The 26,829-nt window shown below is 44.6% G+C and overlaps 1 protein-coding gene across 2 annotated transcripts in view; it reads left to right on the top strand.

Annotated features, from left to right (window-relative positions):
• The window catches only part of RNF144A (ring finger protein 144A), a 79,193-nt gene that overhangs the window by 31,419 nt on the left and 20,945 nt on the right, over window positions 1-26,829 (top strand). For both annotated transcript variants that reach the window (XM_081941117.1, XM_081941118.1), the window contains exon 2: window positions 23,259-23,404. In XM_081941117.1, coding sequence (XP_081797243.1) covers window positions 23,259-23,404 — 146 coding nt within the window. The remainder of the gene's footprint in view (window positions 1-23,258; window positions 23,405-26,829) is intronic.

Genomic DNA, 26,829 nt, shown 5'->3' with positions numbered 1-26,829 from the left:
TGAATGAATAACTGAAGCAGTGCATAAGACAATGCAACACCTCTCCTGCGCGGGCTGCACTGGCTACCTGTAGCTTTTCGGGTGCGTTTCAAGGTGCTGATTATCATCTTTAAAGCGCTCCATGGCACAGGATCTAGTTATTTGCGGGATCGTATCCTGCCCCACACATCCCTTCGGCCGATCCGCTCACACAGAGAGGGACTCCTCCGGGTGCCGTCCACTAGGCTGTGCCAGCGGGCGACGCCCAGGGGAAGGGCCTTCTCTGTGATGGGCCCGACCCTCTGGAATGACATTGCCCCTGATATTAGAACAAGCACGGACCTCCGCTCCTTCCGCCAGAAGCTAAAAACCTGTTTAATCTAGCCGGCCTGGCCTAATTCCAGCTCTCCCACCTCAGTCTGTATTTTTAAATTTCACAGGTTGGTCTTAAGGCTAAGTTTTTTAATTTTTTAATTTTTATAAACTTGTACAGGGGTCTAAAGTTTAATTCGATTTTAATTATATTTATTATTGGTTGTATGGTTTTCATTTGGTACCTGTACACCGCCCCGAGTCCCTCCAGGGAGAGGGGGTGGTCTAGAAATCAAATAAAATAAATAATAAATAAACTTTCGGAAGTCTCTCAAATGCACTCAAAATGCCTAACTTATCATTTATATTACCTACACAATAAGAGAAAATGAATTGGGCACATTACTTCTCCCCCCCCCCCCCAATCCATTTGCCTTGTATAAATCTGCTGTACCTGGGCTAGGCTGTCCCCAAAACCTAATGCACTTTTTACATTTAAAGCCGTTGTATTTGGATCATGGGATCCATGTTGCTCTCTGAGGTTGATTGTTTTATACATACATTTCTTTTTTGTTGCAATTTTTTTTACATATTTTATGAACAAAGTGTTGTCCGGATCTTTTCTTGTACATCCTCTCATATACATAATCCATTTTACATCAGATCTGTTTCCAATTTCACCATATTATTCTCTTTCCATATTTTTTATCTTAAACTTATTTTCTTCTTAATACATAAACAATATCACTAATCACTCTTAATTTCTAATCTCTTACAATAACATCAACTCCATTGCTAAATATGTTTCTCAAATTCCCCATCCCACTCTTTAACATTTCATCTTCGTCTCTTCATTTAAAATGTCTTCAAAGTTAAACCAAATTGCCATTTCACATTTCATTTGTTGGTCTGTTTTGCTGTATGCAACATACATCATCAAATTCAATTTTTTTAAATAAAAACCATTTAACTTAATTAATTATCCACAATTAATAATGTTGGTATAATTCCCTTACATCTTAATTAGCTATCCACCATTAATAATATTAATTATTAAAGTTTTATACAGACATTTCATTACCCAACTAGGTAATATTAATAGTGCATCAACATCTATCATCACTATTTGGATTTTTTTTATTGTGTACAATGTCCAGAGTATTCAATGAGTAGTTATATATATGTGATAATAAACAAGTAAACAAACAAACAAACAGCCTGGGTTAAGACATAATCTGCAGTGACTCAATGACATTGCCTATCCCATTTCAGGTGTGACCTTCACCAGGCCATACTAAGCTAATTTGGGGACAGGAAAATTTCAATTGTGATTTCTAATATATAGCATTGATGTTTAAAATAAAAAAATGACATCCATTGGGGAAGAAAGCTTTCCGCACCTCAAAACTTTTCATTAATGTTCTTAGAGCTATACATTCGGTGAAAGGATGTGCCTCATACAAGTTAGTTACAGCTCCTTCTAGTATTATAGTTGCACCTAGAAAAGTGGAGCCATTTCTTGTAATCCTGGAAGTATAACTGCAGTAACAGTTTCCTACTAGTATAACTATAACCTTGCCTACACAGGTCATCCCCCACCTTTAAATTGCCTCTAAAGGGAAGGAAGAAATCTATCACTGAATTGTGGTGAAAGCTAAAGTAGATTTTAATTGTGCTGTGTGGTCTAGAATGAACACATTTAGAACTGGCTTCATAAGTTCTCTCACTGATTAAAAAATACCAGGGAGAGTTGTATGGTTGGTATGAAGACATAGCACAGTAATTTCCATTTAGACAACAACTCTTAAGGTTTTGGAATCAGATTTTACATTTTGTTTCAATTCTTGGTTGTTTTGTGTATAAATACTGTCTTTAATGATGCTAAAGTATTTTTAGTTCACTTCCTAAAGACTCATATGTTAATTGGAACTTTCAATTCACTTTTTTCTAAATTTAGTGATACAATTTAGTGACACAAAGTGTGTTTTATAAGGACAAGACATGAATTTTGGAAACAAAATGTATATAATATCATTTTAAGTATGACTTTTTTGAGTTTAAAAATACAGTAAAAACAATACTGTTAAAAACAAGGATTGACATAAAATTGAACATCTATTAATCTGGCCTGGCAATTGATTGTCTATTCCTGACTTGAATATGTATAATTCTTTGGAAAAAAAAGACTAACTGAAATAATGTTGGCTTTATTACTCTGTTTCTCTGAAAATAAGACCCCCCCTGGATAATAAGCCTAATTGGGGTTTTGGGCGCATGTGCTAAAATAAGCCCTTCAGTGAAAATAAGCCCTCCCCAAAAATATTTAAATGCATGCGCAACTGGTCCCTGCCATTTCCTACGGGGGAAAGGGGAAACATGCCCCACGTGCTCCACATGCACCTACCATCCACGCAGAACGGCCACACAGAGGCCACTCCCACAAACCCCAGCTACCATGCCCTTCCTCTTAGTGGCAACCACAAAAAGAGTGGCAGGCCCAGCGATGCTAGGGCTGGCAAGAATGTGCCAGAAATAGAGACAAAACTTCCGGCCCTCTCTGGATCAGCTGGTTCACGGGCTGAGGTAAAGTGGCCTCCTGCACCCTGTCTTCTTTTTGGGGAAACACTGTACAAATGATTGGACTTGTACTAAGCAAAACATCATTTGGAGGAATGCTATCCAACACCCCTCCCCCCCCCCAACCCTGAAGGTTGCTAAATGCAGAAAAAAGAATGGCTTTTAGTGATGATTTTTTTTTTCCAAAGAATTTTTCCCCTGTCCTTATGTTTTTTGTAATTGAAAAACTTTCCCACACACTAGGATAAGTTTATAGTTGAAAATTACTTTTTTTTCATCTAGTTTCGTTTATATTCAATCTAAAGAGAATTAATTAATTAATTATCATGCAGAATTAAATCAGAGTCCAAGGCAGAGCTATCCTTAAAGTTCCAATTTAATAAGAGAGACATGTTGGCAACGCCTGTGTAATCCCAAATCTGAAAACTTCCTGGGATTCCACCCAGTTGAAAGTTCATGATCTTATTCCCACACCCATAAGTCCATCACATGGTCCAATCTTCTTCGGCCACGCTGGCATCTCCACCCAAAAATCCTGAAAGGAACATAACTGCAGGCCTGACAATATACTATTTTTAAAGTGAAGTTGTTCGGTACTGCATTTTAACTAAAAAAATAAAGTTTTCTAGTAGCGTAAAGTTTTCCATATGGCAATTATTGCGGAAAATCCCCTGCTACAGAAAAAAATATATATCAGAAGCTCATCCTTCACCCACCAGTCCTGAAAAGAAGTGCTCTCTAAATGCGCTTCTGAGCCATTGAGGGTCTTCTTGGATTCTCAATGCCTGCTAAAAAACAAATGGCATCTGTGGCCAAGAATTTCTTTTCATAGGTATATCTTGTGTGCTAATTGTGCCTATTGCTGGTTTGCGGGTTTCCAACTAACAGTCATTCATGACTTGGTCACCTGTCAGTTAGACTGTTAGAATGCAGTGTGCAAGGGGCTGCCCTTGAAGAGCATCTAGAAGCTGCAACTGGTCCAAAATGCAGCAACCCCAAGTAGTTATGGGTCCACTTTGTTACACTCATGTAACACCATTACTTTGGCCCACAGTAAGTTTCCAGGTACAATTCAAGATACTGGGTGTTGAGTACTGAGGAGCCTGGCCAGCAGAGGGCGTTCGGAGGAAGCCCTCTGATTGGCCAAGGCGCGCGCTCCAGCCGGCGGGAGAATTCAAGGTTTCCTATTGGTTCTACCGGCTGACAGCTGTAAGTATAAATAGCTGTCAGCCGGCTCGCGTTTTGTCCGTTGTCAGTTAGCCTGTTCCTTAATAAACCTACGTTGAACTGACCGCTGCCTCAGTCTCCTCACTACGAATCTAACACTGGCGACGAGGACGGGCGACACGGACCCCTTCATCGTGCCACCAATGGCTACCTCCGCCGCTTTTTCGCCTTTCAGGCCAGAGGCTGAGGCTTGGGAAGCGTTTCTAGAGAGGTTTGACTGCTTCCTCATAGCCCATGACCTCATTAATCTCTCTCAGGAAAGAAAACGCGGCATCTTCCTAAATTATTGTGGCGCGGAGATGTTCGCCACTGCTAGGGCTCTCGCTGCCCCAGAACCAGCAAACTCGCTGCCATGGGAAGACCTGATGGCTCGCCTCAAACATCACTACGAGCCCGCACCATCTCGTTTCGCCCGGCGACAGTACTTTCGACGGTGCATACAAAAAGACGGCCAAACCATTGCCCAGTACGTTGCTGCTCTGCGGGCTGAGGCGAGTCTGTGCGAGTTCAGCGATTTAGAAGAAGCGCTGTTGGAGCAGTTTATCTATGGACTCCGCGACGTAAAATTACATCGCCGCATCCTCGCACGACCGGAACTAACACTAAAAATCGCGGTCGATGATGCCAGAGCCTATGAGATGGCTGACCAATCCACCCCGGATTTCAGCCACCTCAGCCAGCACCCTCATGCTGTTGGTGTACCGCCTTCTCCGTACTCGGCTTCCACCGCCTCCTACGCGCAATCCTCAGCATCTACCTTCCAGAATGAGGTCGATCAGGCCGTCGACCGCCTACAGTCACTCGCCACAAGAGACGGACGTCAGTGCCTGAGTTGTGGCGGCCGCCACCAACGATCTCAATGTCGGTTCCGTCAGTCGCTTTGCCACAACTGCGGCCGAAAAGGCCACCTGGCCGCCGTCTGCCGCTCCGTGCCTCCTGACAGACGGTTCCCGCACCAACCTCCTCAAAATTCCCGTTCTCCAGCCAATTTACCTGGCCGTCGCCAAAATTCCCTCACCGTTGGCGACCCGGCCACTGCTTTTCCTGAATGGCTGGTGGACTCGGCCTCTTCCTCTGCGGAGGGCCGAGGTAAGCTGTACCTCCCAATAACCTTAGAGGGGGTAACCACTTCCATGGAAGTGGACACGGGCTCAGCTAAATCTATCATGTCTTGGGACACACTTCACAATTTACTACCTAAAATCCGGCGCTCAAGCCTATTTTCCCCAGACTGTCGACTACGAGACTATCAGGGAAACCCCATTGAATTGATGGGTTGGGGCAGATTTAATGTTAACTATGGCTCCCGCCACGCCAGGCTTCCGCTCCTCATAGTAAAAAACCCTCTATCCTCTTTGCTGGGCCTAGATTGGTTTAGGGCACTAGGGCTCTCTATAGCGGGGGTGCATTCCTTACTTCCCTCTCCTCTTCCCTCTTCTAATTCTCTCTCTGCTCTCCTAACTGAATTCGCTGACGTTTTCAGCCCCTCCCTGGGTTGCTATACAGGTTCCCCCATTTCCCTGAACCTCGACCCTACTATAGCCCCCATACGCTTGAAGGCTCGCCGTCTGCCGCTGGCTCTTAAAGCCAAGGTAGACGCGGAACTAGATAAACTTATCCGCCAAGGCATATTGGAACCCGTGGATTTTTCTCCATGGGAAACTCCAATAGTAGTTCCCCTTAAGTCCGACGGATCCGTGAGGATCTGCGCGGACTTTAAATCTACATTAAATAAAGCCCTGCAAGCGCACCCCTATCCTGTGCCCGTGGTGCAGCATGTTCTGCACACATTAGGCAACGGGCGCATTTTCGCTAAATTAGACCTCGCGCAGGCGTATCAGCAGCTGCCCGTTGACGAACCCACCGCGCTTGCGCAAACCATAGTAACCCACCGCGGGGCTTTCAAATGTCGGAGGCTGCAATTCGGAGTCAGCGTGGCCCCGGGAATTTTCCAAGGATTAATGGAGCGCCTACTCCATGCCATTCCCGGGGTCACCCCGTACTTCGATGATGTCTTAATTGCAGCTCCCGACACTGCGAGCCTCGTGCAGACGCTGCGCACTGTCCTACAGCGCTTCCGCGCTGCGGGACTCCACTTAAAGCCCGAAAAATGCCAACTGGGGGTCTCTGCTGTAACCTTCCTAGGTTACCGCATCGATGCCGCGGGCATCCACCCCGATCCACAAAAACTTAACGCCATCCTAGCTGCCCCCCCACCCCAATCTAAAGCAGAGCTACAAGCTTTCCTGGGGCTTCTTAATTTTTATGCTTCTTTCATTCCCCACAAAGCTTCCCTGGCCGAGCCCCTTCACCGCCTCCTGGACACCAAAGTCCCTTGGAGCTGGAGCAGCCGCGAAGCGCAAGCGCTCGCGGCTGTCAAGCAATCCCTCACTACTCCTCCAGTCCTCGCCCAGTATGACGAGTCCCTTCCACTGACTTTAGTTTGTGACGCCTCTCCTTTTGGGGTGGGCGCTGTTCTTAGCCATTCCTTTCCTGATGGCTCGGAGCGGCCCATAGCGTTTTACTCCCGCACCTTATCAAGGCCTGAGCGCAATTACAGCCAGCTTGATAAGGAGGCGCTGGCTGCCGTTGCGGGAGTAAAGCGCTTCCATCACTACCTATACGGTCGTCACTTCTCCCTCATTACTGATCACAAGCCCCTTCTGGGTATCATTGCCGGGGATCGACCCACTCCTCCCATCCTCTCCCCGCGCATGTTACGGTGGCTTGAATTCCTCTCGGCCTATTCCTATAATCTTGCCTATCGCCCTGGCGGTCATATAGCCCACGCAGACGCTTTAAGCCGCTGCCCCTTGCCACTGCCCATTAGTGACCCGGCTCCTACGATTCAGGTCTCCCTAATCGGTGACTTGTCCCTTCCTATGTCCGTCTCGGACATAGCTGCGGCGTCTGCAACCGATCCTGTCATTATCCGAGTTATGACCGCCGTAACTCGAGGATGGGCGGCTTACTCTACGGACCCCCTCCTCTTGCCTTTTTTCCGCCGCCGCTGCGAGCTTTCAGTGATGCAGGATTGCCTCCTCTGGGGCTCCCGCGTCGTTATTCCCTCTTCCTTGCGCGCCTCTGTGCTGTCTCGCCTCCATGACGGCCACCCAGGCATTGTCCGAATGAAGGCCCTTGGCCGCGGATATGTCTGGTGGCCGTCTATGGATGCGGACATCTCTTCCTACGTTCAAGGTTGTTCTGCCTGCCAGCGAGTGCAGGCTGCCCCCCCCACCGCACCTCCCCGCGAGTGGGAACAACCTTTCGGCCCATGGAGTCGACTGCACGTCGACTTCATGGGTCCCCTTGATGGCCATTCCTTCCTAGTCGTGGTAGATGCATGGTCCAAATGGGTTGAGCTATTCCCCATGACCTCTACCACCTCCGCGGCCACTATCCGCGTTCTCAATTCACTTTTTACAACCCATGGGCTGCCCGATGTTATCGTTTCCGATAACGGGCCCCAATTCGCCTCCTCCGAATTCTTATCCTTTCTCACCTCCCTGGGCATCCGCCATGCCCCAATTTCACCATATCACCCGGCCAGCAATGGCCTGGCGGAACGTGCGGTCCGTTCTGCAAAAGATGCCTTTGCCCGTATGGCAGCACTACCCTGGCCTGACCGCATTCACACGTACCTCCGTACCCAACACACCACCCCTTGTTCCTCCACGGGCAAAGCCCCCTCCGAGCTACTCATGGGTCGTCGCCTCAGGTCTACTTTAGACCGCCTGCATCCTCTCTGTTCTTCCCCCCCCTTTCACCCTTCCACCTCCCCGAGATCCTTTCTAGTGGGGGAGGAAGTTTTCGCCCGGAATTATGCGGGGGAACCCAAATGGGTGCCTGGAAAGATCTCAGATGTAACAGGGCCCTGCTCTTACAGGGTCCTCCTCAACGATGGGAGATCTTGGAGGCGCCATGTAGACCTGTTGCGGCGACGACCGGCAGAAGTTCCCGGAATTGCAGCCAGCGGACAGAAACAGCCAGGCCCTAACAACGCCGCCTGCCGGCCCAACCGTACAAAAAACTCTAGCTCCGAGCCGTCACAGGTTGCCCCCGGTGCGTTTGGTTCCTTACCTGTTCTGACGCATCCATCTCCTAGGGTTGGGCCTGTCGCGGCCACTCCTCCAGAGCCTCGTCACACGGGCGGGGCCGACACTCCTTCCTCCTCGAACGCCACACCAACTATGCCAAGGCGTTCCCAGCGCGTGCGCAGACGACCAAGATATTTGGAAGATTACGCATGCGCAATCCGGGGGAAAGGGGTGTTGAGTACTGAGGAGCCTGGCCAGCAGAGGGCGTTCGGAGGAAGCCCTCTGATTGGCCAAGGCGCGCGCTCCAGCCGGCGGGAGAATTCAAGGTTTCCTATTGGTTCTACCGGCTGACAGCTGTAAGTATAAATAGCTGTCAGCCGGCTCGCGTTTTGTCCGTTGTCAGTTAGCCTGTTCCTTAATAAACCTACGTTGAACTGACCGCTGCCTCAGTCTCCTCACTACGAATCTAACACTGACTATTGTCTATAAAGCACTAAATGGCATAGAGCCAACTTATTTCTGGGACCATCTGTTTCCCATTAACTCAAATCGCCCCATGAGATACAGCAAACTAGTCATGCTTTAGTTCCTTCTACAAAACAAGGTAACCTGGCAAGACCCAGGAGTATGCTTTCCCTTTTGTAGCACCTGTTCTATGGCGCAGTATTCCCCTAGGATTCAGATGGCCCGGACTCTATTAAACTTTCCATAAAGCCATGACAACCTGATTCTTATCCTAGGCATTGAGCCAAGGCTTTAGCTGAACCAGTTCAGAAAAGAAAGACTTGGTAAGGAAGATGTGATGGTTAATCATAGTTATACTAGATGTTTGCTGTGCTGTGTTTTTTTTTTTAGTTCCTTTGTTTTTATGTTTCTAAGCCACTGTGGGTTGCCTAAAGTCAGGTTTTGCAAGTTGGATGGTCAATAAATAAATATATACTTTATCTGCATGGAGGTGTCTGGCTTTGCTTCTTCATTTTACGACAAGGTAAGCGTATTATGTAAACCAACTAAATTTTAGTTCTTTCTTTGCCTCCTGAAGGCTGATGAAAAGACAGATAAGAGGTTGAAATGTGGTGGAGAAATGCTGCATGTTGAGAATAACTGTGTGGAGTGGATTTCACTGAGAGAAGGAAAGGCAACGTCTTCTTATCTACTTTTTCTTTGATTTTTGATGACTGGTGCTTGCTGGGCTACATTTCACGCACTAGAAGTTGGGACAGAAGAAGACCTGCAAGATATTCAGGAACATGCAGAGCAAGATCATTCTCCATAGCGAGGGGAGGAGTATCCAGGATGGGTTGACCTTGTCCTCTCTTGATTGGACTTAGTCAGATAAGCTCTTTTAGCCACATCCTGGACACCAGGCTCAACCCAGTTATAGACTCAGTCCATCAATGGACGGCTGTGTTCATCCTGAGATCCTGAAGACACTTAAAGGAAAAATTTTAAATTGCTGCAAAAGTGATGGAAATTGCCTCCATGCTGCCTGATCAATCACTAGAGGCCGAGAAAACCCCCAGCGGGGGTAGAAAGCCGGCGCAGCAACCGCTAAGGCGGCGCACAGCCCAGGTCACAGAGCAAGACCCAGGGCACTAAGTGAGGACTCTCATCAAAGACAGGCATGCGAGCTCTGCAGAGGACTCTGCAGCCAGGGCGACACGCAAGGAGGCTTTAAGGGTGCCGGAGCACTCCACCGCTTCCCTCGGGTTGAGCGACGAACCGCGGCGTTTTAAAACGCCCTGGAGCGCCCGCGGTGGCAGCAATTGCCAGAGAACAAGGTGAGAGCCGGAGAGGCTCAGAAAGAGCTGCGGGAGGCAGGGGAAGGTGAGAGAGAGCCCCCAGCGGCAGCAGAAGCCGCGTGGCAGCCTGCAAAGGCACAAGCCGCTTCCACGTGCTCCAGCAAAGAGGAGCTTTTTGAATTTGGAGCCGGGAGCCATTTTGAAACCACGTGGTCCAAGATGGCAGCCCTCAGCAGCTCAGAGGAGGCCGGCAGGAGCCAAGCACTCAGCCCTGCAGCCAGCAACCACCGGAGGCACTAAGGAGCCCTTAAAAAGGTTAGAAACCATCTTGGAGGCATCAGCCAAAGATGGGGGAGGGAAGGCAGAGGCCAAAAAGGAAGCATATCTCCACCAAGGGGGCTAAAAAGGCAGGCTGTGGATCCAAAACCCCCAAGCCTAACTCCAAGTATGAAAGGCAGAGATACTAAGCCTTGGAGCTCATCAGCCACAAGGCCAGCAGCAGGAAGAACCCCCTCCCCCTGGCCTGGAATCTGAGGAAAGATTACTAGGTTTCTCTTCACCTGGCAGGGCTGCAGAAGGGGACCCCTCCCTCCAGGTGAGGATTCCCTTCGACACCTCGGGCTTTGTCATCCTGTGTTCTGGCAACCTTGCTATCACAATTTATGCAAGCCCTATTCAATCCTTTTCTGAGTGCCTGACTAGCCGGAGAAGCCCAAACAGGGCAACGAGGCTCAGATCGCTGCTGAGGCTTTCCCTTTAAAGAAGGTCTTCCCTTTAAGAAAAAACTTTCCCTTTAAGAAAGAAAAAGGAAAGCAGCTGGAGGAGGGGGTGGCAACACCCTCAGTGAGCTGCTGTAAACAGCAGGAGGCCACAGGAGAGAGCAGCTCTTAGTAGCACAAGCCACTTTTTCAAAGCCCTGACCGGCAGGGCTGTTGTATTTGCTGTGCAGTGCCCTTTGAAAAGAAGGGGGAGGAGAGTCCGCACATGGCCCAAGATGGTGGCCTCCTGCAACTCGGAAGACACAGGCAGGAATCAAGTCCTCGCTTCTAAAGCCAGCAACCTCACTGGAGCGGCAGAAGAGCCTACAAACAAGTTAGAGATTACCCCTGAAGGTCCATCCAAGGGTGGGGGCGGCAAGGCAAAGAGCAAAATAAAGCACACCTCCTCCAGGGCGGCTAAAGAAGCAAGCTCCGGCTCCAAGCCTCCCAAACCTGCCTCTAAATATGAAAGGTAGGGGCATAAAGCCCTAGGGCGCATCTGCCATAAGGCCATCAGCTCCTGGTCTGGAGCCTGATGCGATCACAGAGGAGGATCCCTCCTAGTAAGTAAGGATTCCCATTGATACCTCAGGCATCTGGGGCTCTATCCGGGGATGGCAGTCCCCCTCACTACGGGGCATTCTCCTCAAGCCTCCCTTCTACCTCTGCAGGCATGGGGGTGGCAACCACCCGATGCAGAACAGTGTAAAGATGAGGTTATTTTGAGCTCCCCTTGAGTAAAAGGGACATTGAAGTTGAATCCCAAACTCTTTGCAGTCTAACTGAAGTCAGCTGCCGGGATTTCCCTCTCTTGGAACAAAGAGAAACATCCCGTTTCAGTGAGAAAGGCTGATTATCTCTCCTGAGATGAAGGACTCTGTTGTGATTAAGAAAATATGTTAAAAAGGGGCCAAGAGTTCCATGAGAAATGCCGCGTCTACCATCTAGCTGATTCAATCTGCTCTGAAAAGCCTGTTTTTGTTCTTCTCTGATACACTGAGAAAGCAGATCCTGCAAAGTTAGAAAAGCATGTTTCCTCTCTCCCCTTGTTTGAAAGCAAGATCGACCTTGTTTCCATCTAATTGAGCTCCAGGGGAAGGGATCCAGGAATCGCATGATAAAGCAACCCCACCCTTTCCCAACCTATGTAATCTGATCTGCTGTTGTTAAGGCCAAACATGTGGCCTAACAAAGAAAGAGAAACCTGATGCAGATTCCAATCCTTACTCCTTAAGGGGAAACTTGATTGAGAAAGAGGTCAGCTAGCCCAGACCCGACCTCCCAAATCTTTTGAACTCTAATGATAAGTTGTCCTGACAACGAGGGGCAATAAAGATGCCCCAACCATCCCAACTTCAGCTTACCTTGTATGTGCAAAGCCTTTGGGCAGCCAAAGGGCCAAAAGGCAGATGTAGTTCACTTGAAGATATTGTTATGCTCTTGTGGATTGGTTACTATTGTTTATGAATTATTTGGGAAGGCTCAACCCCTATAGAAGGTACCAAACTCTAGCTCTCAGTGGCACGGATAAGAGTTTCTATTCTTCAGCTCCAGAATTAGAGACTCTTGTCCAGTGGCTGAAAGTGGATGCCCCAGTGGCCTCACTCATGTCCTCAGCTCTCGTTCCGTCTGATGAGGCTGAAGGGCTCAAGGTGGAGGACAAAAAGGTGGAAGCTTCATTTCGAAAGGCCCATCTGTCCTCTTCCTGGGTGATTAGGGTGATCACTGCCGCATCATACTTTAATAGAGCATCCCTGATGTGACTACACCAAATCTTAGACAGGATTCCTCCCGGGGACACTAGACTTCAGATCTTGGATCTGAAAGGGCTCAACAGATATGCAGCTTACAGGTGATTCAAGATGCAATCTCTGTGGTCTATCCTCGCTTGTATTCAAAAGGGAGACCTCCTGACATCCATTGACCTCAAGGAGGCCTACCTTCATGTTCCCATCAGACCTTTCCACAGGAGATTCCTCAGGTTTTGTTACAGCAACCACCATTACCAATACAGGGCTCTTCCCTTTGCCCTTTTCTCAGCCCCCAGGACATTTACCAAGATCCTGGCAGTTGTGGCAGCCCAACTCAGGTCAATTCCCATTCGCCTGCTATGTTATCTGGACGACATTTTGATCCAATCATCCTCTCTCTGCCAAGTACATCGAGACCTACACATTTTTCTCTGGTCCCTGGTGAGTCACGGCTTCTCTGTAAAGATGGAGAAAAGTCACCTACTTCTCAGCTCCCACTTTCTCCATCTGAACGCAGTGATCGATACCAACTTGTCCATGGTCATCCTTTCCCAGGACCATTGCACCAGCATAAGGATTCTTGTGGACACTGCCACCTCTCGACACAAGTATGTGCTGTCCCGTCTTTTAGGGAAGCTAATATCTTGCATAGATATAGTGCCATTGCCTCGCCTTCACACATGCCCGTTGCAATGGCTTCTTCTCCTGTACCAGAGAGTGGGAGCTGCCATGTCTCTAGCAACAATCAGAGTGCCACACAGAGTCCTCAGATCCCTATGGTGGTGGAAGTCCCAGGCCATCCAAAAGGGAAACCTGTTCAGGGAACCCAATCGGGTCACTGTCACATTGGACTCCAGCCTCTTCGGCTGGGGGGCTCATCTCCAGACTCAGCTGGCCCAGGACCATTGGTCTCAAGGCGAGCTGGAGAACAGCATCAATTGGCTGGAGCTCAGAGCCACACACCTGGATCTCTGATGGTTCCATTACTGCATAGCCGGCTGCCATGTCCTCTTGATGACAGACAACGTTGCCACCAAGACACGCTTCTTTTGGCAGTTTCGGACCCCAGGGGCAGAGGCCACAGATGCTCTCCACAGTCACCAGCTGCCTGGCCTTCTGTATGCCTTCCCTCCCCTCCCCTTTTATCAAGGGTCATCAGGAAGGTAATTGCTGAAAGAGCAGATCTCATCCTCGTCGCCCCACAATGGCTGCGACAACCGTGGTTCGTGGACTTGCTCAACCTGTCCATCCTTCCCCCATGGAGGATACCAGAGCCCAGAATCTCTCTCAGCCAGGGGGAACTGGAGTTCCACTTAACCGCCTGGGGCTTGAGAGGATCTCTTAGCAAGGCGCCATTTCTCCAAGGATGTCATCTCTACCATCCAGGTCTCAAGACATGCTTCGAGCACCTGAATCTATGAGGCCTTGTGGCAAGCATTTAGCAACTGGTGCATAGGGGCACACATCAACGCTACTTTGGCTACCGTCCCACACATGTTGGACTTTTTGCAACGTGGACTATCTAAGGGCCTGGCACCCAGTACGCTCCAGAGGCAAGTGGCCACCATTGCTACTGTTCTACCTGTCAGGGGCTCCGGTTCCCTATCACACCATCTAAGGTACAAAGTTTTCTCGGGGGCTATCAACCTACACCCACCTGTAGTTTAGAGGTATCCCTCCTCGGACATTTCCCTTGTCCTTCAAGCCCTTACGGGCCCTCCCTTTGAACCATTAAAATCCGTGTCTCTCAGGCTCCTTACCATCAAGGTAGTCTTTCTCATGGCCATAACATCGGTCAGGAGAATTTCAGAGCTAGCAGCTCTTTTCGTCCATCCAGATCTGTGCCTCATCCGACTGGACAGGATTGTTCTAAGACTGGACCCGCCCTTTCTCCTGAAGGTGAATATGTGATTTCACAGAGCACAGGAGGTCATCCTGCCAGACTTTTCATTCCATCTGACAGAAAAGAGATGGCACAAGTTAGATGTGAGACGAGCAGTTCATCATTACATAAAACGAACAGTTGAATTCCGGCACACTGAGAGTCTCTTCGTGTCTTTCCAGCCTGCCACAATGAGCAGGAAAGTCTCACCAGCTACGATTGGTAGGTGGTTGAGGGCTGGCATAGCCCTAGTTTGTGAGCAGCATTCCAGAGCCGTATCTCACTGCATTCGACATGTAGTGCCCCCACTACTTCCGCCTGGACAACTCAGGCGTCAGTGGAGGACATTCGCAGGGCTATAACCTGGGCCCTCACCATCACCCTTTATCAAGCAGTCTTAAATATCTATGCTTGGGTACATCCCATGCATAGAGTCTCCAAACAGTGCACAGGAGATGGATGGTTGGTCTTACCTGAACGGTAGTTCTCTCTGCACTGCGGGAGACTCCATTCCCTCCCTGAGGAGACGGTCCAGGATCCACATCAGATTCTAAAGACTTAAGATGACCTACACCTTCGTTAAGAACTGAGATCCAATCAAGGCTAGGAAGTGTGTCTAAACACTTCAAATTCAGTATCGGGGCTAATAGGCAGAAGTTATAACCCATGTATAGAGTCTCCCACAGTGCACAGAGAACTACCGTTCAGGTAAGACCAACCGTCCTTCTCCCCACCGAAGTGAAAGTTCAAGTCCCTGCCCAGCACCCACATGTCCATCACATGACCCAATCAAGCACCATCCAAAATTGGAGATGCTCCCAGTCACACCACTCCAGGTGCAAGGCAAGATGTCCTTGACTCTCTGAGAAAGGAATGTTGTTATGACTATATATATATATATATATCCCATACTCCATATAATCCCCCCTCCCATTTTCCCACAGCATTGAATGTGACAGGCCTGGAGGCCCAATGCTGGACTTCCTGCAGATGGCTGCCAGGCCTGACACTGGTCCCTGGTGCCCAAAAGGCTGGAGGCCACTGCTGTAGAGAACAATATGAGAATAAACTGTAGTGATAGCCTTCTTGTCAGAGGGGATGGTCTTGCCTGTCTTGAATGATCCAATAGCCATGGACGATTTTCATTGCTGGCCCTAACAACTCTCAACATTTTTCCTCAAATTTTAGGGAAATGGTAATCAGGCTGTGGTTTCAGAGGAAATGGATTATTTGGTGGTTCCTTTTCGGACAGGGTTTAGACTGGGACATAATAGTGAATAGCATTGATCATACTTGTTGATGACTGGCAGAACTGAGGCAGTAGTGTCTTACCATCCTTGTTCTCATTGACATATCGGTGTCTTTTAGTGAGAAGGTTTGCAGGGAGGGGGGAAACTTGAAAATGCTAACTTAAGCAGTCCAGTGTAATTTAGGTTGTACAGTTTTAGAAACAGAAAACTTGAGGTGGTGCCCTCTTGGAAGCCAAGGTCTATTTTTACATTGGGGATGGTAATTCTGTGCCATAAAGCTGTCCTTAAGGAAACAGTAGTCATTAAAGTAAATAGGAAAAGGCAATAATGAAAAAGTGTGCCCCAGAAAAAGATTCATTGTTGGCAAAACGTGATTGCTTTAAATAGTTGAGTATACCCCCAGAGCTGAAATTGTTTTACCACATGACTCAAAGGGGTTACTGGGATCTTTCTCCATCTGTGGTCTTCTCAGAAGAGAGGGCAGGGCATTGTGGGTTTTGGTTTTTAGATTGACCTCGGAGAGCGTAAACTGAATTTTGAGTTTTAAATCGCCACCTCAAATGCTGTCTTTTAGACTGTGCTTTTTGGTTTTGTTGAAGCTGTGGCCTCTTAATAATTTCCAATGAAATGTTTATTTAAAAGTTTTTGTCTTCCTTCTTCCTGAAATAATACCTGCTGATTGACAACCACTCCTGTTTTATGTGTGTTAGAAAAAGGCAAGCATTTAAAGCATGGCCCTGATGGTCTCTTTTAGAAAGCAGGCTTCAAAATAGTACCTGAATCAGATCTTATTTACAACTGGAAATTTTCAGAATTTCAGAATTAATGTCAGAGTTCCAAGTAACATCCCTAAGGAAGGAAGATTCCGAGGCTTGAGTTTCCTCAAAGTTCCATTTTATTAGAGATGTCATATTGGCACATCTGGGAAAACCTGAATCTGAAAGTTTCCAGGTTTTGCCCACCCAAATGAAAGTTCAAGACCCTGCCCAGCACCCACATGTCTGTCACATGGCCCAATCAGACACTTTCCCAACTGAAGATGGCTCCCAATCACACCACTCCAGGTGCAGGGCAAGATATCCTTGACTCTCTGAGAAAGGAATTTTATTTAGACCATATATCTCCCATACTCCATACAATCCCCCCTCCCATTTTCCCACAGTAGAAAATGTGGCAGGGCTGAAGGCCCAATGCAAAAGATGGCTTCCAGGCCTGACAACTGTAACATCTCCAAAATCTGTTGGGGGGTGAGTGGGGCTTGAAGCCAACCTCTTCTAGGCACTCCCCAAAATCGCTATGGTGAGGTCAGAAAAGACGAGATTTGTTAATTCTTATTGACTTTCCCAGCTGCACGAATGCATTTATTTAACTCAGTGTTTTTCATGCTGGCTGGGAAATTCTGAGAGCTGAAGTCCATACATCTTAAAGTTGCTGAGGCTAAAAAATACTACTCTGATCCCTTCCCTGCACATAGCATTCACAGTAGCCAATAAACCTAAACCTACAACAATGAGACATAAAATCATTTGTCACAATGGGCCTCTTTGTTTTGTTAGGAGGCAAGTAGAATTTTTCCTGCATGCTTTTATCCTATACATTGCTACCATTCTTTGTGGTTCAACCTTAATTGGCCTAGCTTACCCAAGGTTAAGGTTCTGAAATAAATAGAAATTCAACAACCTTTTTTTTTCCTGGAAGGAAAAAAAAAGGATGCCAGCTGCTGATATTTTAAAGTTGTGGTCTTTTATGCTCTTCCCAATTGAACTGAATAAGATTGAATGGTAAACAGCTAAAATAACTGAGTATTTTTACCTTCCCCCCCCCAATCCCTCAGGTGATGGAATCCAAAAGAAGTAATAATAGTAACACAATCTGTTTTCTCGTTAAAATAAAAACCTGTGGCTAACTGAGGCTCAAGTACGGGCATGTTGGATGTCACATCGGGACACGGTCAAAGGAGGATTTCATTTGATGGTCTACCACAGGCCCTTCATTCCTTGGAATGCAGAACTATGAAACACACAAGCATGTGCTTTATAATAAGCAGAGTGGCTTAATAAGGAAGGCCCTGTGTTGGCACCCTTCCCTCAGTCCCAAATATTACCATTGACATAGGTAGGCTAGCAAAGGTAAAACAGCCTTAAAGGAAAATTCTTCCCAGAATAATTTCTTGGCAGGACAACTTGTCCTGCTTTGCAGAGCATGGCCAGCACAGGGTGGCATGATGTGTTGCCTTTTTGGTGCATCCAGTACCAATGCCAGTGGCCACACTGTCCAAAGGGAAGGTTGAGCAAATGAACTGAAGTTGGGCAGGGTTTCAAGATGTGGGCATCACTGATTCCTGGCCATTCTAATGTGTGATATTTTTGTAGCTTGTGTGCAGAAACCTATAAAAGCCCTGCCACTTCTGATACTTCCAAATGTTTTAATTCTGTTTGGACAGAAGGTGTGGTACTAGAATAAGGATTAAAAAAAAAGTCATCTGACTTTTGAGGAGTTTGGACTTTTTGTTAATTGAAGAAGAGGCACTCAGAAAAAAGTAACTACACTTGATCTTAAAATAAGGCTGCAGCATGCTTAAAATTGATCCCATCAATATCAATAAGGCTACCCTGAATATAGAGTGGATATGATTTTTGCCTACAAATGGTTAAACTGGCAGGAAGAGTCTAATCAGAACTGAGTATCAACTGCAGTAAGCCCAGTGACACCAAAATATATGCAGTGACATCACACACATGCTGTCATTAGGCAATCTTGAGGCCCAGGTTCTATTTGGTTTATGTTAAGTTTCAGCTTTACTGTGAAACTGTCATGAGCTGCTGCTCCTGCAAATGGCCATGGGATTCTCAGGTGGGTAAGGCCTTTCACCTTCGCCTCCTTCTAAGGTGGCAATTTAGATGCTAATGCATGGCAATTTAAATTACCAAAAGTAGTCATTTCAGTGGATTGATTTTTTGGGAATACAAATTGGTCTGCTATGATTTTCCTTCCAGCTGAGATACCATGAATAGTTCCTTTTTGAGTTCGTTTAGAATACTCTCACTATTTCCCCCCCTTTCCTATGGGCAGTGTTTCTAGGAGGGTCAGCAATGTTTTGTGAGATACCTTCTCATATCACAGAGTCCTTCAGTAGAAATGACATTGTCTTTCCATGGTTACATTTAGTTCTCATGAAGGTTCTGTGTTTTTTATTTGGAGGAAATAATTTTAGACGCTTTCCTGTAATTCATGCTAAAAATCCTAGATATTTGGGTTTAAGCCCCATTTGTCGTTCATTTTGTTTAAATTGATGTAACTGAAACATTTGCATTTAATAGGGCAATGTTTAACCCAGACCCAAGTAATGTTGTTTTTAAAGAATCAGACTGTAGCAATTTATGCATAATTCCCAAATTATAAAACTTGAAAAGTACAGTTATGAGTTTATTACACTGGAAAATTTTCAAATAACTATCCATTTAGACATTCCAAACTGTGACGCTAAAGGACCTTGCACCTGGAAGCAGGAGGGCCTTTGCTTGGACTTTCCCAGGTAAATAGGCCATTGGAATCAGAGCTGGAAAGTTTTAAGCAACAGAAGCTCTGTAAATGCAACATTTCAGACATCTTGGATAATTACTGGGAGTAATTTCCAGTTTAGTTTGCACCTGTAAAGATCAGCAAGCATTAAAAAAAATAACTAGCAAAAAATGAGACAATAGGCAGGCAAAAATAGGGAGAGAGAAAAACATGAACAACAGACTACAATTTTATGGTTTATCTGTTGGTGTCATCTCTCTCTCGCCCTCCCTCTCTCTCGCCCTCCCTTCCTCCCCTCCCTCTTTCCCTCGCCCCCTCTCCCACATTAGTTAATTCAGCTACATTAATGGTCAACAGCATCAAAATGGTGCCACAAACAGAAGATGGAAGATTTGCCTCCTTTTATATATGTGTGATATGTGCAGTGCATGTTAAAATGGGGGTGAGACATCATTTCCTACTTAGGCTCCCATGTTGTTCACTATCACTATGGATGCCCCGAATTACAGTCACAATATTCCAGTAGATAAAGGCCTGGGATGGAGGCATAGACACTGTCACTGAGGATTTGTTTATTAAAGGCCATCTACTTTCCTGTTTTTAATTCCCCTATATGAGTTTTGTAGATTATGTGTTAGTGGCTGAATGTTTCCTCATTTTTAATTCATTTCTTTAATCTTAGTAATACAACATACAGTAGATAACTACTTTGAATCTTAAATTTATATGTATATGCAATACTTATTGAAATCTATTTTCTCTCTCAAACAATATTTTCTTATTCAACCACTGAAAAAATAAACATGCAGAGCTTGTATATTAGTTGTTCATGCATTATAACCAGCGAGCGGATTTGGTTGAACCATTCGCAAATAAGAAATCAGTGGTTCAATTCTAGAGACAAAGAGTAAAATATTTATATTCTAAAGTTCTGAAACTCTTGCCACAAATTTGCATCAGAAATATTATTGAATCACCCATTTTATATGACAGTATTAATTAAAGTAAATGGTAATTTACTTTAGTATTTAGTTTCTAAGGATGTGCAGTTCTGCATTGGTTTGGTCATTGGAATATTTATTTATGTATCGTTTTTTTCTATGTTTCTATCTCCTTTTAGCTACTGTCCCTGGGATGGCTCACATTTATTAAATAAATGACAGCCATATGTAAAGTTAGCTCAAATATTATTTCTCTTGTAAAACTTCTCTGGGAAGGAATAGCTTGCAGTAGGAAAGAAGGCAGAGTGTCTTAACTGAAGGCTTACTTGGAATACTTGTGATACTTTCTTGATAATCTTTTGCAGGATTCTCTACTCATAATTAACAACAGAAAAACAGGTTTTAGAATAGCATACCTGCAATATTTAGTTTAGTAGTTATCTTCGGATTTGCAGCCAGTGACAGCTAGTTGTTCAAAAGGCCAGAGTAATACTTCTGCTTACAAAAAGGGAGTGATTGTCAGAATTAGAGGATTGATTTTAGTGGACAAGCAAGAAAGAAGAAATGAAGCAGCTCTTAAATAATTTTAAAATTCCAAGTACAAGCCCACACTGTGTGCTTTGTTTTCCCCACTGTCTTGAAAATATGAGAAAGACATAAATCAATTTTTGTTATGTTTTGCTATTTCCTATGGACCTTCTTTAACAATAGAAAAAGGGAAAGGCAAGTGTTCTTTTTCCTAATGAAAAATCTCTGCCCTTAACAGTTACATGGCAATGCACAAAGCTATTGCTGTAGTACTTTCAACAGGAAATAACACAACCCTAGATTTGAAAATACTGTGTGTTCCATTACCTCTTGGCTCTTGACAGGTATACGGATTTCTTTGTTACCTGCATTACATGAAACATTTTTTTTTCTTACCAACAAACAACAAATCTCCTTTTTGCAGCAACCTGTGTGCATTTTATGCTTAGCTGTAATAGTAGTGAAGTAGAAAATACAGTGGCATCCCATGAATTGTAAAATTACATACGTATAAAGTAGCTACTTTCTCCTTTAAGTTACAAGGGGCTTGGAGGTTAAATCCTATGAAGATGAGTTAAAAGTACCAGCATATTTAGCCTGAAGAAGAAAAGACTAAGGGGAGACATGAGAGCAATCTTCTGATGCTTGAGGGGATGTCATAGGGCAGTGGCCCCCAACCTTTTGGGCACCACGGACCGGTTCCATGGAGAGACATTTTTCTGCGGACCAGAGTGGGCATGGTTTTGTGAGCTGCTTGCATCCCTCGGATGGGGCTTCACTCCAGTTGTTGGCATGCCATGTGTGGCCCAGTGCCAGTAAACGAAGTGGGGGTTGGGTGGACCCCTGTCATAGGGAAACCGATATGGATTTATTCTCCAGTGCCCAAGGGTAGAACAGGATCCAATGAATAGAAGCTTAACTGAGAGAGATCCAAACTCAAAATATGGAATTTCCTGATTGTGATTACTATTAAGCAGTGGAACAACCTGCCTCTTGAAGACATGAGTACTCCATCACAGGAGGTTTTTATACAAAAAAAAAATCTAGAATGATCTGAGGTTGTTAGTTGGTGATCTGTCCCCATTTCAGTGTTTTTCAAGAGGAATGTTATCCATTAATCTCACTGACTCAATGGGAAATCGATTTGAGTTTTACATATCTAATTCAGCATTAATAACAGACCATACTGGGTAATACTATAGTAACTCACTGTAAGTTACTGTAAGGTAATTATTTGAGTAGAAATGGATGAGACTTTCCTCACATTTGCAATTTCCCGTATGATTTTGTAATTCAGAAATGTATGTTACATGTGGGGTTTCATACTGTTGAAAAAAAGAGGACCTGTTAGAAAACATAATCTCGTTATAAGAGGAAATGGGAACATTTTAAGACCTTCAGATTTTGAAAGAAAGGTTGTAGAGAGAACGTGGGCTATTGCCTGGAATGAATGATAGTTGAAAAAGAAGCAAAAGACTACCATATACAATAATAAACTGAAGTGCAATAGGAACGGCTTACTTAAGAAATGTGGTAAAATGGAAAGGGATACAGTCAAGAATGAATAAAACAAAAATAGATGTACACACTATCCCATTTAAAGCACCAAGTTTGCTTTAGTTCCACCATGGTTATCTTTGCTATATTTGTTGCTGTCACTTTAGTGTCTCCTTGACTCAAACTCAGATTATCCTAAGCCCTACAACTATGGAGGAGAAGAAGGAGAAAACTAAGAGCTTGTGGTTTAATATACATATAATTATTCCCTCTTCCTCTCTCTTGTCCCTCCCTCTCCCTCTCCTCCTTCCTGTACAAACACAGTACACTTTCACACAACTTCACATAATCACAGTGGATTTTCAAGTTGAAGCTAGTATCTGTTCAATGACTTTTTATTTCTTTTTTTCCCCCCTTTGGAACAAAATTCAAGAAGAAATGAGCCACAACACCCCAGAAAATAAGATTGCTTGACCTTTCCCCCACTTTTCTGTCTTGTTTTCTATCTAGTTGTTGCCAATGGTAATGAAAAAAAACAAGCCCCATACCTCTTGGTGGCCAAGAATTGAATAATAGTTCTTGTTTCCTTAGCAAGTAGAGGAATCACAAAAGTGATTGTGTAATGCTTGAAGGCTTCTGCCTACAATCAGTAGTGATATGAAAAAAGGCATTAGAACTTCTTTGAATGTTTACATCCAAAATGCTATTTAAAACAGAAATTTTGATGGGCTTCATAGTGTTGTGATGGATGTGATTAATATTCTGATTGGTTAAAACACTTTAGGTGCACAATCAGGGTACCAAACTGGCATTTAGAGTAAGCAACAAATAGGTTTTCCCTTGACTTCATCCATTGTGAATGGATATATTTAGGGCAATTTATTCGTTTGATCCACCTTTCCCATTGTTGAGTAAAATTAGTCTTCCTGTAGGACAGGCCCAGGCCAAAGCCCACAGACTGACATCAACAGCAACATTTGGGAATGATGGAAAATAATAAAATATGTGTGTTAAATTCATCAAAGTATATTTTGCCTTTTTTTAAAAAAAAAAAGGTTATTATTTTGGCAGTACAAAGTCGGGAAACTCAGAGTGACAAATAAAAGGATGTTGACAGGGCTATCTATGACCTTCATGCTGCTCATGTCTGCTTGAAAAATTGTTTGGACAACATTTTACTATATTCAGAATAACGGAAATGTGAAATTGTGACAGATTTTTTAAAAATTGATATACTGTTCCCTTCCCTTTTCAGATTATTCTGCAATGACTACAGCCAGATACAGACCTACTTGGGATTTGGTGCTTGATCCTCTTGTGTTGTGTAAACTCTGCCTTGGGGAGTATCCTGTGGAGCAGATGACAACAATAGCACAATGCCAATGCATCTTCTGTACACTGGTTAGTGAACGTCAAAGAATTCTGTGCCCACATCCATCTAAACTGCCATCAAAGTAATCAAGAGTCATGTTTGTATAAGTGTAGGCAAAATTGTAATATAGGTAGTCCTCAACTTATGACCATAATCGAGCCCACAATTCATGTTGCTAAGAGACATTTATTAAGTGAGTTTCACCCTATGTTACGGGTTTTCTTGCCACATTTGTTAAGTGAATCACTGTGATTGTTAAATTAGTAACACAGTTGTTACGTGAATCTTGTTTCCCCATTGGTTTTGCTTGTCAGAAGGTCACAAAAGGGGATCGCATCACCCCGGGACATTGCAACCGTCATAAATATGAACCAGTTGCCAAGCATCTGACTTTTGATCAGGTGACCACGGGGATGATGCAGATGGTCATAAGTGTGAAAAATGGTCATGTTACTTATTTCAGTGCCTTCATATGGTCACTAAATGAATAAGTCAAGGATTACCTGTACTGTAGTTGGAGGAGCAGCATTTATGATGAGCACACACAAAAGTATACATTTTTAGACAAGTATAAGTGCTATATTGTCCTGGACATAGGCAATATATTTCCTATATATACTTTTGTTCATCTCTAGACAAACAAATTAGAAAAGAGAATGAGGATTCTATCTGGGGAGGACCCAAAACTTTGTCATTGGTCAGGTTTATTTATTAAGTCTACACTGAGAAGATAGGATTTAAATAAAAACATTTTTTCTAGAAAATGTTTCAAGCTCTTTGGCAGCATTACCGAAGCAGTTTGTACAACCACACTCCTTGTTTTTTAAAAACTGGTACTGGTTAGAACAAGGAAGGGTGATTTTTACAGCTGGGGAAGAGAACATATTTCATTGTTATTGCTGTTTTATTTTTTAAGTTCCTGAAGATCGAAGCAGGTTAGGCAGTAAAATCAAGAAGTCAGAGAAGAGTGGGAGGCAATATTAGGGCCATGTTTTATTCTTTGGGGCATTGTTTGAGAGGCATATTTTAAATTTATAGTTGCATTAAACATACTATAAGCTTAATTCCTTTGCTTTCTTTCATTTCCCACCAAAGTCAGCACAATTTTTTCTTTAGTTACACAACCTAAGGAGATGAAATCTGGAAAATATGATCCCACAGAGCCCTCTTAGTGAAGGCTTTTTGTCTCTTTAATGGATTTTATTTTTGTTTAGATGTTGTTCTTTTCATTCTCTTAAAAATACTATGCTCGAAATATTATCTACGAAAGAGTAAATTTTAAAAAGTACACTGGATAAGAAGAATAAAATATAAATTGAGGTAGATGTCATTAAATTATACATCTCTTATGCTAATTTGAGAACGTCTACCAATTATTTTTAAAGTTTAGGTAATCAGTTAAACAATCAAAAGTCATTATTTACTATAAACAAGAAAAGATTGATATTATTTACCAACAGGAAATACATAATTCTCCTAAGGCTAATACTGAAAGCTTCCTGGATCAGATACCAATGTTTAGTTCTAGGTTTTTCTAAACATGGAAGAATACCAGTTGTAATATCACATAGTTTTCAGTGTGTTGCCAAGAAATGTCTTTCTTACACAAGGCCTTAAACCTTTTCCATCACTGCACCTGCCCTTTGGAACACCATTCCCTTCCAAGATTAGATTGGCCTCATCCATGATAACCTTTTAGAAGTCCCTTAAGCCCTGGCTGTTCACCAGGTTAGATGTTTCTGTGAGATATTGTTAATCGTTGTGTAGTCTTTGGTGCTCTCTGAGCTTGGTTGTTTGTTTGCAGACCAAGCTCAAAGTGCACCCAGGACTCCGCAGTTCAACTATGAGCACCCTGTTTCCCTGAAAATAAGACCTCCCTGGATAATAAGCCCAATTGGGCTTTTGAGCGCATGCGCTAAAATAAGCCCTCCCCCGAAAATATTGAAACACAGCAGCAGCCATGAGGTGACTACGCTTGCCACCTCCTGCACCTCAAAAATAATAAGACCTCCCCGAAAATAAGGTCAAGCCCTTATTTTGCGGGTCAAAAGAAAATAAGACCCTGTCTTATTTTCGGGGAAACACGTTACATACATGGTTGTAGTTATCGAGTTACAATTATAATGGAGCCTGCCGATTAGGTCAGAATTTGGAACCATGTTAAATGAACCGCCTCAATAATAACCAGCCAGCCCTGATTTCTCCAGTGCGTTTGTTAAACCAGTCCTGTCAAACTGGTGGCCCACGGGCTGGATGCGTCCCACGCAGGCCACAGCCACCCCAGCTCCGCAAAAGAGAGAAATGTTGTGATATGTCACAATATGGCACATGATGCAATTGAGTTTGACACCCATGTGTTAAACGAATGCATGGGTCGTTAAGTGGAGCTTAAGGGTGGGGAGATCCTGGGAGGCCTAGTGCAGGCACAAGCCCACCTGCTTCAGGACTCTCGAGGCCTCCCTCCCCTGAGATACCCCATGCTCCACTTCCCGTCCCTTGGGTGCCTTGCAATGCCAGCTACCGCACAGATATTTTGTCTTGCCATTGAGAAACAATGGAGAAGGAAAGTACTGGGCATGCCTGCCTTTCCTAATTCTGCCCCTGCCATTCCTCCTGCCAAGGGAACTCTGCTTTTCTGGGGGCAAAATGAAAGCCTCTCGGAGCTTTCTGCACCAGTCAGCTGGTTGCTGATCAGCTTGGGAGCTTTGGGAGGCTGCAAAGCTCTTCTGCCAGGCCTGGATAAAAGGTGGCAGTTTCATGACGAGCTTCCGAAAAATTTTTCCCTGCTTCTCCTCTTTCCCCTCTCCTAGAAAGCCACATTTGTTCAACAAACAATTTTTTTAAAAAAAGAAGCTGGGAAGGACAGACTTATTGATTTCCCCAATCCCACCCCAATTAGGTGCCAAAACTAAACTCTTTCACCCTCTGCTGTCTTTATCCCTTACCTTGATTGCAGGCTGGAGAGTAGCGGAACCAAGAAAGCAAGGACAGAAAATCGTTCTGCAGCTTTTCTCCTTAAACTGGAGGGGGGCAGGAATCTTCAAAAGTTAGCCGACTAACCAAATGGATGACCCCAGGTCTTTGCAAGTTATAAGTGTCTAAACTAGTCAGATAAAGTTAAAGCTTGCAAAACCCCAATGTCCTCCATTTTGTTGCACAAATTTCTAGTTGGCTAACTTTTGAAGCTGATTTTTTTCCCCTCCAGGTCACGGGGAAAAAAAACTACAGAAAGATTTTCTCTCCCTGCTTGGAATCATAAGAGACTTGAATCAGTTCCTCCGAATTAATGAAAAATTTTATTGAGTGAACTTGAGTCACCCAGTCTTGACCTCTTAGCATAATAGACTTCATAGAGTTACTGGAGGGGGGGGGGAAGGGAATTTAACATCACAGTTCATCACAGAAGATGACGAGTGGTATAAAAATTTAAAGTTATGCAAAAGCAATGTTGATG

Source organism: Natrix helvetica (assembly GCF_964273705.1).
Source record: "Natrix helvetica genome assembly, chromosome: 2".
In the NCBI taxonomy this organism is placed as follows: Eukaryota; Metazoa; Chordata; class Lepidosauria; order Squamata; family Natricidae; genus Natrix; species Natrix helvetica.
This window is presented reverse-complemented; position numbering and strand designations above follow the sequence as displayed.